A 16,244-nucleotide genomic window follows, 5' to 3' on the forward strand; every position below is an offset into this window, starting at 1 on the left:
CAGCTAGACAAAGCCTTGGCTGGGATGATGTTGTTGGAGCTGGTCCTGCTTGGATAAGGGGGCTGGACTAGATGTGACCTCCTGAGGTCCCTTCCAACCCTCGTTTTCTATAACTCTATATTTGCTTCCTGGCTCATTGCAACCTACCAGAATCTTGGTTAACTTTCAGGCACCACAGGTGAAATCACCCCCCTTCCCTTTTGAAAGGGCTCGATCTTCCACGAATCAAGCTCTTCTTTTCCACTGTGATCTGCTTGTCTGAGAATTGTCTCTCTCCTCCTGTTTCACAGCCTTGCTGACTCATATCTTTATTTTTGCTTCTTTCCTCAGACCTGAAGAAGAATGTATTGCATTCAGAAGCTTGGCTAAGTCTATTAGTTGGTCCAAGAAAAGGTGATCACCTGCATAAATCATAGGATAATAGAGGAGGATTGGGGGAGACCTCCAGAGGGCTTCTCATCCAACCACCTGCCTTGTGCTTTTATTAGGGGCTTTAGGAGCATTTGAGTTACTTCTTCAGCTTGGCCTGGGCCCCCAGGAAATGAACAAGGCTGGCAACACATTCAGCTTCATCCATCTGTCTGGATGGCCTTGCTGCCTTTCTGTGCACCTGTGCACCCTGTCCTTCTGTTGCTGCATCTGGCCCTCCATGGGGAATGCACTGTCTCTGTCCGTTGCTCTAACCGTCCATTGGGCTTTGTTCACCCATTGCGGTCACTGTCATGTTGGGGAACTGGCTCTGTCTGGCTGGGGGGCTGGAAGTCAGCCATCCCTCCATCTATGTATATAGGGGGTGTATGTGTCAGTGTGTATGTGTATACAGGGAGTGTATGTGTGTGAATGTTCAGATAGGGGTGTCTATGTTTACAGAGGAATACGTGTGTATGTGTATATAGGGGGTGGTGTTTGTATAGGGGTGTGTATGCATAAAGGAGGTGTATGTATGAGAGTATATGGGGTGTCTGTGTAGATGGTGGGCTGTACATGTATATAGGAATGTGTATGTGTGTGCACAGGGGTGTGTGGGGGCATATTTGTGTGTTTCGGTATGTTTTATATATGTATGTGTGTATTTAATATATTTTTGTGTGTGTCTGTGTGTATTTTGTGTTATGTATGTGTGCATGTGTGCAGTGTGTGAGATACATGTGTGCAAGTCTGTATGGGAGTGAATTTTATATATATTGTGTGAGTCTGCCTCTGTGTGTATTTTACACTTGCATATGTTGTGTGCATGTATTGTATTTGTGTATGTCTGTGTGAATTTTACCTACGTTTATGTATGTGTGCATACTATGTGGTGTGTGTGTATATATTTGTGTGTGTTTGACATATATGTATGCATGGGTGTTTCTGTTGTGTGCGTATCTAATATATGTGTCTGCATGTGTTTTACACGTGTGTGTATAAAAGTGTGTTTGTCTTTTACATGTATGTCCGTGTGTGTCTACGCGTGTCCTTAATGTATTTGCGTGTGCCTGTTTGAACATACCTGTGTGTGTGTATAAGTGTGTTTCTGTGCATGAGTGTGTCTGTATGGGTATTTTACACGTGTGCATCTATGTGTGTACATTAAATATCGGTGCATCTATTACACAGCTGTGGGTATACGTCTAGATTATACACGTGTCTATGTGTGTCTATTGTGTGTATATGTTACATATATGTATGTATGTGCGGAGAGCTGTGTGTTGGTGTATATGGTGTGTGTGTTGGTGTGTATTTTACGTGTGTATATTTTACGTGTTACGGGGGGGGCGGTAAGAGCAGAGCAACAGGGGGCTGCACACCTGGGCTCTCGGCAGGGGTCGCTGACGGTGCGGGGGGGGGCGGAGTTGGCAGGTTGGACCCCGGGGGTCTCCTCCAGCCCCACCTCTATGACCCTGGAGGCCCCTTCTAGCTCGACAGATGAGCTCCGGAGGACGCTCCCCGCCCCACTTCTCTATGGCCCCCAGCACGTGATGTCTGTGGCGTGTGCCCCCCCCCCCCCCGCCGCCCGGCAGGGCTTGCGGGGAACAGAAGAGGCAGCCGGAACCGCTGTCTCCCGCCCGCGTTCCGCACCCGGACTCCTTAGAGCGGAGCGCGCAGCCGCCGAGCGGAACCTCCCCGCGCCGAGCTGTCCGGCCACTTCCACTTCTCTTCCGCCCTGCCTCGCGGCCACTTCCGGTGCGCGCGTCGGGCCCAGCGGAGCCCCCTGGAGGCGCGCGGGGGGTCCTGGAGTGGGGGGGGCTCCGGGAGGAGGGGCTGAGAGTGAGGGAGCATTGGGAGGAGGAGGCAGAAGCTTAAGGCCGGGGTTGGGGGCTGTGTCAGTGGGGGGAGGCGGAGGGGCCTGTAACAGAGATGGGGGTGGGGGAGGGGCAAGGAGCCTTGGGGGAGAGCCCAAGAGCAGAGGAGGGGCCAGAAGCTGAGGAGGCGGTGCTTGCGGTCAGGGGAGGCACCTGTGTCAGTGCTGGGGGGGAGGTGGGGGTCTGGCGGCTGGGGGAGGGGGAGATGGGACGGGGGAGCTGTGGGGGAGAGGGGCCAGAAGCAGAGGGGGAGGGTTTTGAGGTAGGAGTGGAGCCTTCAGTGGGGAGAGGCTGGGCATTAAGGAGCCGCCGGGTCTGAGGGGGTGGGGCCTGCAGCAGTGGAGGTGGGGCCAGGACCAGAGGGGGTGGGGTTTAGAGTCTGGGGGTGGGGCCTTTAGCAGATGCTGGAGGGGCCAAGACTGAGGGAGAAGCTTTAAGGAGTGGGACTTGGGTGGCAGGGGCTGGACTGGAGGGGGCAGGGCCCCTCAAACCCCCACCACATCTAATCCCACCCCCATCTTGCCCCATGGCAGGCTGGTTTCCATGGCGTCAACCTCACAGCAGCGACTCCAGCGCCGCCTCCACCGGTGGGCACGGCGGGGCCGGACAGCGGCACTGCGGGCATTGCTGCGCCGCCATCGGGGGCTGCTGGAGCTGGATAGGCCGCGAGGCCGGCACCGCCGCCCCCCCCTGCACCGAGCTGTGGCTGCCGGCGCCACCTCAGCCGCCCGCCTCCTACTGCGCCATGGCGCCAACCCTGCCTGCACTGATGCCCGCGGTGACACCGCCCTGCACTTAGCTGCCCGGACTGGCCACCGTGGTGAGCACCAGCCCTTTAAAGCCCCTTAGTTGGGGGGGTCTGTGCTCCCAGAACTCCTGCTGTAATCCTGCCAGCCCCCAGAGAGCCCATGCGTCTGGGCTCCCATCACCTCGCTGATCTAAGCCGCTTCTCCCAGAGGACCCAAGTGTCCAAGCTCCCAGAATTCCCTGCTCCCAGCCTCCTGACCCCCACTTTACCTCCCCCTTTACTTCACTCACAGCGGTCCGCCCCTTCACTCATTGCAGTCCCTTAGCCCAGTCTGGGGAGGTCAGTGGGACCCAGGCATCAAGGAAACCAGGGAGTAGGACGCACAGGACTCAGGTGTCTGGCAGACAGAGCAGGATGACCCATGTTTCTGGGGCAGAGCGTGCCCTCACCTTGTGTCCCACCCCCCCCAGGGTTCCAGGCACTGTTCCTGCCCATTGCGCGCTGCTGCCCCCAGGTCATGAGGATCCGCAACCAAGCAGGGCAGATCCCCACTGATCTCCTGGATCCTGTGCTGCAGGAGGAGGTACCAGCGGGTGGGTGGGTGGCAGCCTGGACACCTGGGTTCTCTCAGAGAGGAGATGGGGGGGTTGGGGGGTGAGAGTGGGAGGGGGTTGGGAGCCCGGACGCCTGGGTTCTCTGGGAGGTGCCTGGGGGCAGCGAGGTGGGAGGAGGAGTGCTGGGAGCCCAGACCCCTGGGTTCTTCATGGCAGAGGTGGCCACGTGGAGATGGGGAGCAGAGGAGGCTGGGAGCCTGGACATCTGGGTTCCATCCTTAGCTGTGTTTAACCTCCCAGGCTGGGGTCCAGCTGGGGGCTCCCTCCCCAGAGCAGTCCCCCCGCCCCCCTGTGGGGGGCACTGGGGGGCATTGCAGGTTGGGGAGGGGGCCACTCTAGTCCCTCTCTATGGTTTCCTGCCTCCACAGCACCCCATGAAGCAGGAGGAAGAAGAGGATGATGCTGACTCCTGGCATCAGAAGCTGCTGGGGGAGTGCGAAGCTGAGGCCTGGGAGGCCGGTGGCTATGAGGGTAAGCTCCACCCCTTGGCCCAACCCCGTTTCCCTTGTGGCCATTCCCCCTTCATAACCCCACCCCTTTCCTCTCCATTCCACTCTGTCCTGCAGAGGATTTCAACAGGGAACAGTCGGATTATGAGACCTACGACACATGGGCAGAGCGAATTGCCCGCGAGTACACCCAGAGACGAGGCCAAGGAGCACGGCTTAACCGTGGGAAGCCGGAGGACAGCAGTCAAGGGGCGGGCCCCAGCTGTCAAGGGGTGGGGCCTAGCCAGGGAAAGGTGGAGCCTGAGCCCCTCCGGTGCCCTGCGGAGGTGGAAGCCGACCTGTACCGGGCCCGGGAGGCTGCCAAGGCCCGAGAGCTGCAGGAGGCCAGGAGGAGGCGCTGTGAGGAGGCCTTCACCCCTGGTGCCACTGGCCTTCTGACCTATCACGACATCCCTTGGCCCTGTCCAGGAGCCAGCCCTGAGGCCATGGCAGCGGCGGCCATGATGGGAGCGGACCCAGGTGACCAAGCCAGCTTCCGACGCCAGCTGCGACGCCAACAGGCCCTGTGGCATCCTGACAAGTTCGCTCAGCGCTGTGGGGAGCGCCTGGCCCAGCCTGACCGACACCGGGTGCTGGATGCTGTCATGGCCTTGTCTCAGGCCCTCAACCGCCTGGCCGAGAGTGTCAAGTGAGGCGGCTAGCTCTGGGCTGGGTGTAATGGGGACAGGAGCTACAGCTGGCTCTGGAGAGCGTCAGGTTAGGTATAGCAAGGACAGGAGCTGCATCTGGCTCTGGGGGCGTCAGGCTGAGTATAAAGGGGATAGTGCTAAGGAGAAGGTGCCTTGGTTGGCATGGATGGGAGACCAACATACCCCACTGCTAAGCAGGTTATGTGTTTGGCCCCTGGAAGGAAGACTTGGGTGGAAAGCCTCCACTTGGTAGCAGATTCAGCTGGTGTGTCCCACCATTCCCTGCAGGCAGTGATTCTTTCCCAGGGTGGGAGGTGCCAGTTGCATAATAGTCATGCATATGTATATATGTTGCTGAATGGACAGCGGATTTTTGCTGCTATAAAATATGTTTTTCTCTGGCTAGTTTCCATTAAAATCTGGTGTGTGTGTGTGTGTATCCCAGACTCCTGGGGTCGTGGGTGTATGTGTCCCAGATGCTTGGGTTCTGTGTACATGTGTATCCTGGATGCCTGTGTCCCGGACACCTGAGTTTTGGGCGCGTGTGTGTGAGATCTTGGGGGTGAGGAAGCTCCCCATCCTTCCCCAGCAGTGTCTGTGCCCCCAGCTGCAGCTTTCACGCATAGCCACGGGGTGGCAGCAGCATACTATGGTTAGCTGCCGTCCTGAGCATTGATGGAGCTGCCGGGTGGAGGGAGCAGGGAAGCCCAGGGGCAGCAGGGGGCGCTTGGCACCAGCTAAGGAATCCAGGAGAGATCTGCCCAAGCCAGTATCCCAAGGCAGGGTGCTGTGGGTTAGGCGTGAGGGCTGGTTATGAGGCCCAAAAATGCATATGCACACTTGCCTGCATATACCCATACACATACATATATACATGCATATATACACATGTATTCGTAAACATGCATATACATACATACACATACGTACACGCACACACCCACACGTATGTACATGCATGCACACCTGCTTGTATGTACCTTATATTCTCATATTTGTACACATGTATATGTATGCACATATCAATACATATTTGCACACATATATACACACTTGCATGTATATATGTGCATGCACAAATAGATATGTGCACACATACAGATATATGTGCACACATACAAATATACATGCATATATATAGATATGCATACCTATATATACAGAGATGTTGGTTGTAGCCATGTTGGTCTCTGCCTGAAAACAGGGGGGTTGTACTTGAAAGCTTGCAAAGAATTTTTCCTACTATTTAATTGGTCTAATAAAAGATATCCCATTTACCCAAAGAACCTTGTCTACCCCCCCATGCACACACATACACACATACGTGCACAAATACGCATGCATATATACACACACATACCAATATATACATTGACGTGCACATGCATGCACACATATATGCACACACATACATACATATACATACCCATCACATACACACACCAATGTATATGCCCACACATGCACACAGAGAGAGATACCAACCTGGTGACCTTCTATGACGAGGTCACAGAATCATTTGACGCAGGTGTAGCAGTGGACGTAGTCTTTCTGGACCTTAGGAAGGCCTCCGACACTGTCTCTCACCATCTCTCACTCCATTCTCATAAAAAAAACTGGGAGACTGTGGCATCAACACCTAGACAGTCAAATGGGTCGCTAACTGGCTGGAGAGCTGCACCCAGAGAGTGGTGGTAGATGGGTTATTTTCAACCTAGAGGAATGTAAGCAGTGGGGTCCCCCAGAGCTTGGTCCTTGGGCCCCCACTGTTCAACATCTTCATCAGTGACTTGGATGAGGGGTTAAAAAGCACCCTGTTCAAATTCACAGATGACACAGATGTGGGGGGATGTGGGTATGCTAGAAAGGAGGAATAGGCTGAAATCAGATCTAGACAGGTTACAGGGGTGGGTAGATGAAAATAGGATGGGTGTCAACACTGACAAGTATAAGGTGCTGCACCCAGGGAGGAAGAACCAGCACCATACCTACAAGCTGGGGAACTCCCTTCTCATCTGTGCAGAGGGAAAAAGGGATCTTGGAATCATTATTGATGCCAAGATGAACATAGGCCGGCAGTGTGGGGATGCAGTCAGGAAGGCCAACCGCACCTTGTCAAGCATCTCAAGCAGGTCCAAGGAGGTGATCATCCCCCTCTATGCGACACTGGTCAGGCCGCAGCTGGAGTACTGCGTCCAGTTCTGGGCACCGCACTTCAAGAGGGATGTGGACAACATGGAGAGGGTCCAGAGGAGGCCACTTACATGGTCAGGGGGCAGCAGGGCAGGCCCTACGAGGAGAGGGTACGGGACCCGAACCTGTTTAGCCTCCACAAGAGAAGGCTGAGGGGGATCTAGTAGCTTGTTACAAACTAGTCAGGAGGGACCAGCAGGCATTGGGGGAGTCCCTGTTCACCCGAGCACTGCCAGGAGTGACAAGAAATACCGGTCACAAGCTGGCAGAGGATAGATTCAGACTAGACTTCAGGAGGCGCGACTTCACAGTCAGGGCGGCTAGGATCTGGAACCAACTTCCAAGGGAAGTGGTGGTCGCTCCTGCCCTGGGGGTCTTTAAGAGGAGATTAGATGTACACCTTGCTGGGGTCGTTTGACCCTGGTACTCTTTCCTGCCATGGCAGGAGGTTGAACTTGATGATGTGCTTAGGTCCCTTCTGCCCCTAGAAACTATGATACTGGTGTATACACACAAGACATATGTGTGTGCACACACACACATATATATACATGCACAGTTACATCTATACCAATATATGCACATATGCGCACACATAAGCATATATATACACACACGCATACATATATATATTATATACATATAGATGCATGCACGTACACATGCACATATATATGCACGCACGTACACAGATTTGTATATATGCCAGTATATACACACAGATCCATGCACATACACAAATGTTATTGCCCGCACACACACATATATGTGAAACAAGGTTTTTTAGGTCCGCTAAAGAAAACCTCCTTTACCAGAAGCCAAGATTTTGTTTCCCGAATTCCCTTCCCTGGGGGCTAATCGCTGTCATAAGGAAACGTCTCACCTTCCTCCCAGGCTTCTGGGGCCTCGAGACTGGTTGCTCAGAACGAAAGGTGGTGGTGGCAGTGGCGGCTTTGGCTATGAAGTGTCGCTTTCCTTTCTGGGTAATCTGCCTGCCTTGAAAAGCCACTAGGAGTTTCGATGCATCAAACTCCGGATTTCAGTATGAGACAATGCTGGTGTCTTTCACCCTCTGCCTTCCTGGGGCCAGGGGTTCTTGGAAAGGTCTTAAAATAACTGCCTTTTCTTTAACAATAAAATGCTACTTATTCTTTTCCCCGCTAAACTGTGAAACCCAACTGAAATGCTGACTTTGATCTGGAAAAACAGGCCTTGTTTCTCAGAGCCTTGTTTCACGGTACTTGGAGAGCCGTACAAACATCCATCAGCTTTGTTTGAACTTGAGCTGCAGAGCTGTGTGGGGTGGCGCCAGCTTCATCAAACAGGTTCAAGAGATAACTGGGCCCTTTAAGCTGCACAGTGAATGCTTTAAGCCACTTAACCCACAAACTGACCACACAATACAGTTAAGAGCTCCAGCCACTGCCCCAAAAGAACATGTAACAAAGCCTTTAAAGATATAAAAATAGGGAAAGTGCAGTGGAATGGCAGAAAATGGAGTGAACAACTGTGTAAAGTATAGTGATAATATAGTGGGGTAGTGAAAGAATAGCAGTATATGTATAAAAAAAAGGATGACAGATGGTGAAAAATGAGTGAAATACAGTGAAAATATATAGTGATAATATAGTAGCAGAGTGAAAAAAAATAGCCCAAAATGTATAGAAATAGGGAAGGCAGAATAAAAAATTAGTGAAGTATGGTAAGAGTAAATAGTGAAAATATAGCAGCATAGTGAAAAAATAGCAGGAAATGTATAGAAATAGGGATGATGGTATGGGATGGTTGAAGGAATTGTGGAGACGTAGTAGAAGGGTAAAAATCTAGTGAAATATAGTGAGAAATGCCTGGTGAGAATTTAGCAGAATCGGGGGAGAAAGTAGAAAACATATGAAAATAGTACAGATGGAGTGGGTTGGTAGAAAATAGTGAAAACGTGTAAGATTTTTAGACTGAAACTCCCTATCTTGGTACCTTTAAAAATAGCATTGTTTAAAGCATGCAGGGACCATTTTTAGGCTGAAACTCCCAATTTTCATACTTTTAAAAGTGTCATTGTTAAAGCATACAGGAACCATTTTTAGACTGAAACTCGCTGTTTTGTGTGAGGTGAAATAGTGAAAAAAAATAGTGGGAAATGTATAAAGATTAGTTCAAATAGGGAACTAACATAAATGTAGGCAACTGCAAAATAATTCTGAAAAACAGGTAAATGTATAGTGATGAAAATGATGAAAAAATAGTGGAAGTTGTATAGAAGTAATGAAAATTCTGAAACGGTGAAAAACCACAGGAGGTGTATAGAAATAGTGAAAATGTAGAGAAATGGTGAAAAATAGCAGGAGGTGTATAAAACAAGTGAAAATAGTGTCCGTGTATTAAAACATTGAAAATGTAGTGAAATCATGAGATAAGTGGTGGGTGAGGAAGGGTATAAAAATAGGGAAAATATACCGAAATGAGGGAAATAGTGAAAATGTATAAAATAATGATCATTTACTGAAATATTGAAAAAAAATAGTGAAAATGTAGAAGAAACATGAGGATTTGGTGGCACAGTGAAAAGATTAGTGGACCTATAGAAATGGTGAAAAATAATGAAACAATGAAAAAAATGCTGAGAATGGATAAAGATAGTTGCAATGTAATGAAACAGGCAAAATAGTGAAAAAAGTATCAAAATGGTGCCTTTCATTTTAAAAAAGGTTTTTCAAATATGAGACCTTGAAAAAAATCAGTTTTTGGAGTTTTTAATGTCTAAAAACAGGAATATTATTTTTAAAGGGGCAGCTTTTCTTTTTAATACATTGCTTAAACAATTTCCAGCCTTACTTTAAAGTATTAAAAAAGTGAGTTTTGTTTTTAAAAAAGAGAGTTTTCTTTTCCAGAGTTTACTTTACCTTTCTTGGTGGGGTTTTTTTCTTCAAATATATAAAAATGGTAAGTTTCACTTTTTAAAATAAGGGAATTTTTGACACATGGGTTTTAAAAATGTTACCAGGGGTGGGGTAGGTATACAAAAACAGGGAGTTTCATGATGAGATGGCACATTACATCTCAAGGGGAGTCTTTCTTTTAAATGTAGAAAAACGCTGAATATTCTTCTATTTTAAAGAGAATTGCCCTTTCCACTGTAATTCCTTTTTTAAAACATACAAAAAATAGCAACGTTCAGTCTAAAAATGTTTCCTGTATACTTGAACAACACTACTTTTCAAAGTAGAAAAAAAATGGGCGTTTCAGTCTAAAAAATGTTCCTGTTCGCTTTAATGACACCATTATATAACATCCCAAAATAGCAAGTTTCAACCCAGAAATTAAAAGGGAAAACTTTAGATCAAAACTCACTAGATTTATGCATTTAAAAATGGTGGTGTTCAAATAGTGAGTTTCAATCTTAAAAAATGTTACTTTGACACCGTTTGTACCTTTAACAATGGCAGGGTTAAGTGTCAAGAAAACATTTTAGATTGAAACTTCCAACGTGTATACCTTGAACAATGGCATTGTTGAAGTAGGAAGTTTCAATTTAAAATGTTTCTTTTACACTGTAACCGTGCCCTTGTTAAAGGTACAAAAATAGCCCGTTTCAATCTTCAAATGTTTCCTTGATACTTTAACGTGTCATTTTAAAGGTATAAAAAATAGCCAGGTTCAATCTAAAAATGTTTCCTGGGCACTTTAAACAATGTCACTTTCAAACATTTATACCATTTATACCAATTGCGCTTTTCACTCCAAATTGTGTCCTTTAGACTTTAGCGATTCCTTTATTTTTTTTTTTTTTAAGTACAAAGATAGTGAATTTCCAGTCTAAAAAAGGAGAATTTCCCTTTCAAAACCACCCTTTCCAATATGCTCAGGTGGGGAGTTTCCTTTACAAAAGAGACTTTTCTTCAAGCAGCAACACCCTAAAGATTCCGGATTATCTTCTTTTTTCTTTTTTTACATATATAAAAATAGTGAGTTTAATTTTTTTAAAGGCCCTTTTCCTTGTGGTTCCACTATACTTACCATTCCAGGGGCTTCTCTTTTTTTTTTTCCTCCCCTTGGAAAATAGAAAAAGAGCAAGTTTAATTTTAAAAAAGACATTTTTTTTACACTTTAAAAATTGTAGGGCTTGTTCTGTCTGTGTGTGTTTGTACAGCTGTGTGTATATATACACACAGATGTATGTGTGTCTATGTGTGTGTTTGTATGTATGTACACATGTATGTATACATTTATGCATACAGCTGTGTGTGGGTGTCTAGCTAGCTATATCTGTCTATATGTGTGTGTGTACATGGATATGTGTGGATGCGGGTATATATGTGTGGTTGTGAGTATGTTTATATATGTGTGTGTACATGGATATATGTGGGTGCATGTCTATGTGTATATATATGTGTGTGTGTGTGTGAATATATAGGCAGATTTATGGATGGATGGGGGACGTACAAATGTATGGACAGACAGGTGAATGAAAGTGTGTATGGACTGATAGATGGACAGTTGGATGGATGGATTTCCAGCTAGTCAGATAAACAGATGGATGGATGGATAAAGGAACAGACATGTGGAAGCCTGTATGAACAGGATGGATGGATGGACAGGATGTGCAGGTAGATGGATGAACAGACAAATGGAGACCAGACAGACAGATAGATAGGTCTATGCATGGATGGACAGATGGATGGACATACAGACAGATGGACACACGCTAGGATGGATAAATGGATGAAACGATGGATGGATAGATGCAGAGGGACACAGGATGTAGAGTTGGATGGATAGATGCACAGAAGAAAGGGGTGGAAGCATGAGTGGATGGACAGATGAACAGATAAAAGCATGGCTGACTAGGTGGATGAAGGTTCGGATGGATGGATAGATGGACAGCAGAAGGGATGAATGCACATGTGGAAGAGATGGGAGCATGCATGGACAGATGGAGTGGGTGAATTGATGGCTGGATGGAAGCATGGATGAACAGGACAGACGGATGGATGGAAGTCAGGATGGACACAGATGGACGGTCCAGTAGGTGGAGAGATGAAACGATGCATGGATGGAGGGGTGGAACTATGGATAGATAGATGGATGTGGATGGATGGATGGAGGTGTGGATGGATGGATAAATGGAGGGGGCATGTTGGGGGGGAACAGGATCTCACTCAGTCCCTGGAAACCACCTGACGCACCACATGGATGATCACAGGACAGCAGGGGTCAAGACTCCTGGGTTCTTCTCCAACCTTGGGAACAGGCAGGGGAAGGTGAAGCTAAGTGAGCACAAAACCCCAGAGCCAGCCCCAGCTTCGGCTTCTGCCCCATTACACCCAGCCTGGGCCACCCCCTCCCCCAGCCAGCCCCAGCTCTTGTCCCCATGGCACCCAGCCTGTCCATGCTCTTTCCCACCCCCACCTCGGGCAGCCACAGTTGGGTTGCCGGTGCGGGGGGGTTTCAGTTCCTCTTCTCGTGCAGACATTTCTGTCTCTGTGCAGCTGCTGCATACAAAGAGCCTGTCCCTCCCAATATGACACACACGTGTAGAACCTAGGCATCTGGTTGCCACACACACCCAAGCACGCAACACATGCATGCACAAAACCCACGTGTCTGGTACAAACACACACACAGTGTGCACACAATCCCTATGCAGAAACTGCAGCCCCCACCTACACACACCCACACAGAACACAGGCATCTGCCTCCCCACCCCACACCGCCCCCAGGCATCCAACACACAAGCACACACTCACACACACAGAACCCAGGAGTCCAGGACACACACAATGCACACAACCCCCCAGACAAACAACACAACACACCCTGCACACATGCCCACACACAACCCAGGCACCCAGGACACACATACACATGCACAGGACTACAGCATCTGGGATACATACACACACAGAACCCAGACATCTGGGACACACACACACACACACACACTCTATGCAAACGCAGTGTAGCCCCCACCTACACATTTGCCCATACAGAACACCCAGGCCCCCCCATGCACACCGCAGGAATCCAACACATACACACACCAGGGCTTCTCCAGAGACTGTACTTACCCATTTCCAGGTGAACCTCCCCCACCGCCCCCCGCCCCAGCATTTCTCTGCCACTCTCTTTTTCACTCCTTCCTTCCTCCCTTACGGGAAACCAGTCTCTGGGGGAGGTGGGGGCAGGAGCTCCCCTGGTGCCCAGTCTCCTGTGCGAGGGCTCTGCCTTGCGGTTTCCCCCTTTCTGTGAAAGGGAAAGTGCCTCGGCTATGAATTCCCTCCGCCCCTCTCCCCCTGCAGCTACCGCCGCCTTGCACGCCTCCATCATGAGGACAGAAGCGTGAACAAATCCTGAGATGGGGTGGGGAGAGATTAGCTTACCCGTGACACAGGTGTGCAAGGTATTCAACGGGGTCATGTGGGGGCCATGCTCACAGTCCTTGTGCAAGCAGCCATGTGAATGTGCACAGGCAATCCTCTTGCAAGGGTACATGTGTGAGTGTGGCACCTTCCCTTGCAGAGGGATGGGACTTTTGCCCTTTTGACTCTTCTGCCAGGAGGGGGGCTTTGTCCAGGATTGGGAGCTTTCACAGGCATGAAAAGGGTATACCTGGAAGCATGTGAGGGGGTTTTGAATTGGGCCCACGGGCTTGTGTGAAGGCACAAGCATGTGCAAGGTTGTTTTCCTCCCAGACTAAGACCCACACACACACACACACACAGGCACATGTGCCACCCTGGTGAGAAGGCCAGAGTGTATGAAGAGATTACATGGAGGTGCCTTGTGCCCCTGTGGCCTGAGCATGGGGGGAGAGGGGGAATGTATGTGTGTCCATGCCTGTGTGTGTGAGATGCCTCTGTTCTTTGTGTGTTTGTGCGAGTCCTGGATGGCTGGGAGGGGGGGCGGGGGGGGGCGCACGCATGCCAGATGCCTGGGTTCTGTCTATGTGCATGTGTCCCAAATGCCTGGGAGTTTTGTGTGGGCAACCCCACCTCCCCTGAAACTAAGACCCGGTGTCACCACCAGAGGGCAGCCTCCACCCACTATTCCCAGGGGACCCAGGAGCCAGATGCCAAGACCAGTATAGGAAACCCACAGGCCCCAGAGCCCAGCATGTGGAGTGTGTGTCCACGAGGCCTTACCCCAAGTCTTCCCAATGAGTCCCAGTATCACCTGGACCCACATCCCAGCATCCAGGAGAATGGCGAGAACCCCTATCCCCCTAGAAGCCAGTATCATGGCCCAACAGGTGACCAATAGAAACCCCCAAGCCCTGGGCTTAGCAGACCCCAGAGCCACCATTTTACCCCAGCTCTGGGGGTGGGGGACAGGGGTGAGATGGAGCTCACCCTGCCCTGCCAAACTGGTCCTCCCTACTGGAGACAAGCTGGGAGAACTGAGTTGACTAAAGAAGAGAAGGGAGATCTGATCACAGTCATCCCCAGTCCCAGACCCCATGGAAATGGACCCTTCTCAGTGGCCGCAGGGACAGGACAAGGAGCAATGGTGGAGTCCAGCAGGGGCACTGGTTGCAGCTCCTCTAGGCTGGATTGGCACTTACTCTCCAACACTGAACACTTGCTCACACCATTCACCCCGCTATAGCCTGGACTATGGGGATACTGGACTAGGGGTCTCCAGGCTGAACAAGGAGCAATGGACTGAGACTGCAGCAGGGGAAACTGAGGCCAGAGAGTAGGAGACTCTTCATCCTCAGATATTTCCAAGAACAAGGTAGGTTGACGATTCTCAGCCAGGGCATCAGGGTGCTGTCAGACCCTCATGAGCATGCAGGGCCATATTAGCACTGCGAACAGCTGGAATTTTCCCAAGGGAGTCCCAGGGTCTAATGAGGAGTGTGGATGGGCCTACAAAGGTTGAGAGCCCCTGGGTCATGCAAACACATGTCTGGGCTGGTTCAGAAGGGGCTAGCCATGCCTTCAGCTACAGGTTGGACCAGATGTGACTTCCTGAGGTCCCGGACAGCCCAGCCCCCACCTTTATAGACACTTCTAGCTCTACCTTGAAGCCATGTAGAGCTCTTGATCCCAGACTGCACTGGGAAGACTCCCGGGAGTTCCCAAGCTGGGACATCCAACCTATGTGTGTCTCTGGTTGACTTAGACTTGCCCTTTGCTCCTTAGCCCACTATGTCTGTCCCCCTTGGCCTCCTGGTGCCTCCATCACTAGAGGACAACCTTCTTCCCTCCTCCATCTCTATCTTAATGAGCTCTGGGGCTTTCTCACAGAGGATTTGGTCTCCAGGCCCGGCCCCATCCACACAACCTAGCTGGCTGCCATTCTAGCACCTTCACCATAAGAGATGAAAACTTCCTGTGGTAGGAGGTATTACCATGCCTGGATCACTGAGACAATTCTCTCAGCTGCACAGACGTCACCAGCTAAGAGAGGAAGACCCAGGAGATGTGGGTTTTTGGAGATGGTCAGAGTGAATCAACGTTGAGGGGGTGGGGGCATCCATGGAAAATGGGTCTCATCCCCTCCACCCATTCTGTCTTGTGAGTGTTGGGACATTAGATCTAGAGCAGACAAGAACGATGCCTGACCCCACCCTCCTCAATTAGGACTCCCCACTAAGAACCAAGATCACCTGGGTCTTCTGTCCACCCTGGGCACTGGGCTGATGGGGATAAGAGGTGTTGCAAAGATGGGGGGAATCTCTCCCCATGCAGCATCAGGTTTTGGGGTGTAGGAGAATAAACAAGGCCCCTCCATACACTCAAGTGGACTTCCAAAGCCAAGACCACCTGGTTCTCCTGCCCCATTTGGGCGTTGATGGAATGATGAGAACAGGAAAGTTAGGTACGAGGCTGGAGGCAATCTCACCCCATGTGGCATCAGGTCTTGGGGTGAGGAGGGACAGATAAGACCCCTCTGTCTGCCCAACTAACCCCCGCAGAGCCAGGATCACCTATGTCTCCTTCCCTGCTTGGGCACTGGGTGAGGAGGATGAGTACAAGGCTGGGGGGGATCTCTACCCACGTGGCATCAGATCTTGGGCTGAGGACGACTAGACCCTTAACTGGATCCACCTAACTGGACCCCCAAAGCAAAGACCACATGGTCTAGCGCCCAGTAGAGGAGCTGCATAGAAGTTCCCAACCTTGTATCATGCCAAAAATGAGAGTAGGGGGGTGGCCAATTTTGGGAGATGGCCCCTGATATGGTGAGAAGGGAAGCCCCCCTAGATCTCCCATCACCCAAGTGTGAGGCTAGGGGTGGGAGCTGCCTTTCAAGCCCCAACCTCC

At 50.2% G+C, this 16,244-nt stretch overlaps 1 protein-coding gene across 4 annotated transcripts; it reads left to right on the plus strand.

Annotated features, from left to right (window-relative positions):
* Positions 1-375: 375 nt before the first annotated feature.
* On the plus strand, positions 376-5,186 carry NFKBIL1 (NFKB inhibitor like 1). Of its 4 annotated transcripts, none has more exons than XM_090029779.1 (5): positions 376-393; positions 2,819-3,105; positions 3,504-3,616; positions 4,016-4,118; positions 4,214-5,186. In XM_090029779.1, exons 2-5 carry the CDS (start codon positions 2,829-2,831, stop codon positions 4,786-4,788), a joined length of 1,068 nt encoding a protein of 355 aa, XP_089885905.1. In that variant the 5' UTR covers positions 376-393; positions 2,819-2,828; the 3' UTR covers positions 4,789-5,186. The 4 variants fall into 4 exon arrangements, with proteins under 4 accessions (XP_089885905.1, XP_089885904.1, XP_089885906.1 ...); XM_090029778.1 differs by lacking the exon at positions 376-393 and adding an exon at positions 1,975-2,200; XM_090029780.1 differs by lacking the exon at positions 376-393 and adding an exon at positions 2,049-2,166.
* Positions 5,187-16,244: the final 11,058 nt, after the last annotated feature.

The sequence above is a fragment of the Crocodylus siamensis genome, chromosome 15, assembly GCF_052110815.1.
Source record: "Crocodylus siamensis isolate JL-2025a chromosome 15, ASM5211081v1, whole genome shotgun sequence".
Classification (NCBI taxonomy): Eukaryota; Metazoa; Chordata; order Crocodylia; family Crocodylidae; genus Crocodylus; species Crocodylus siamensis.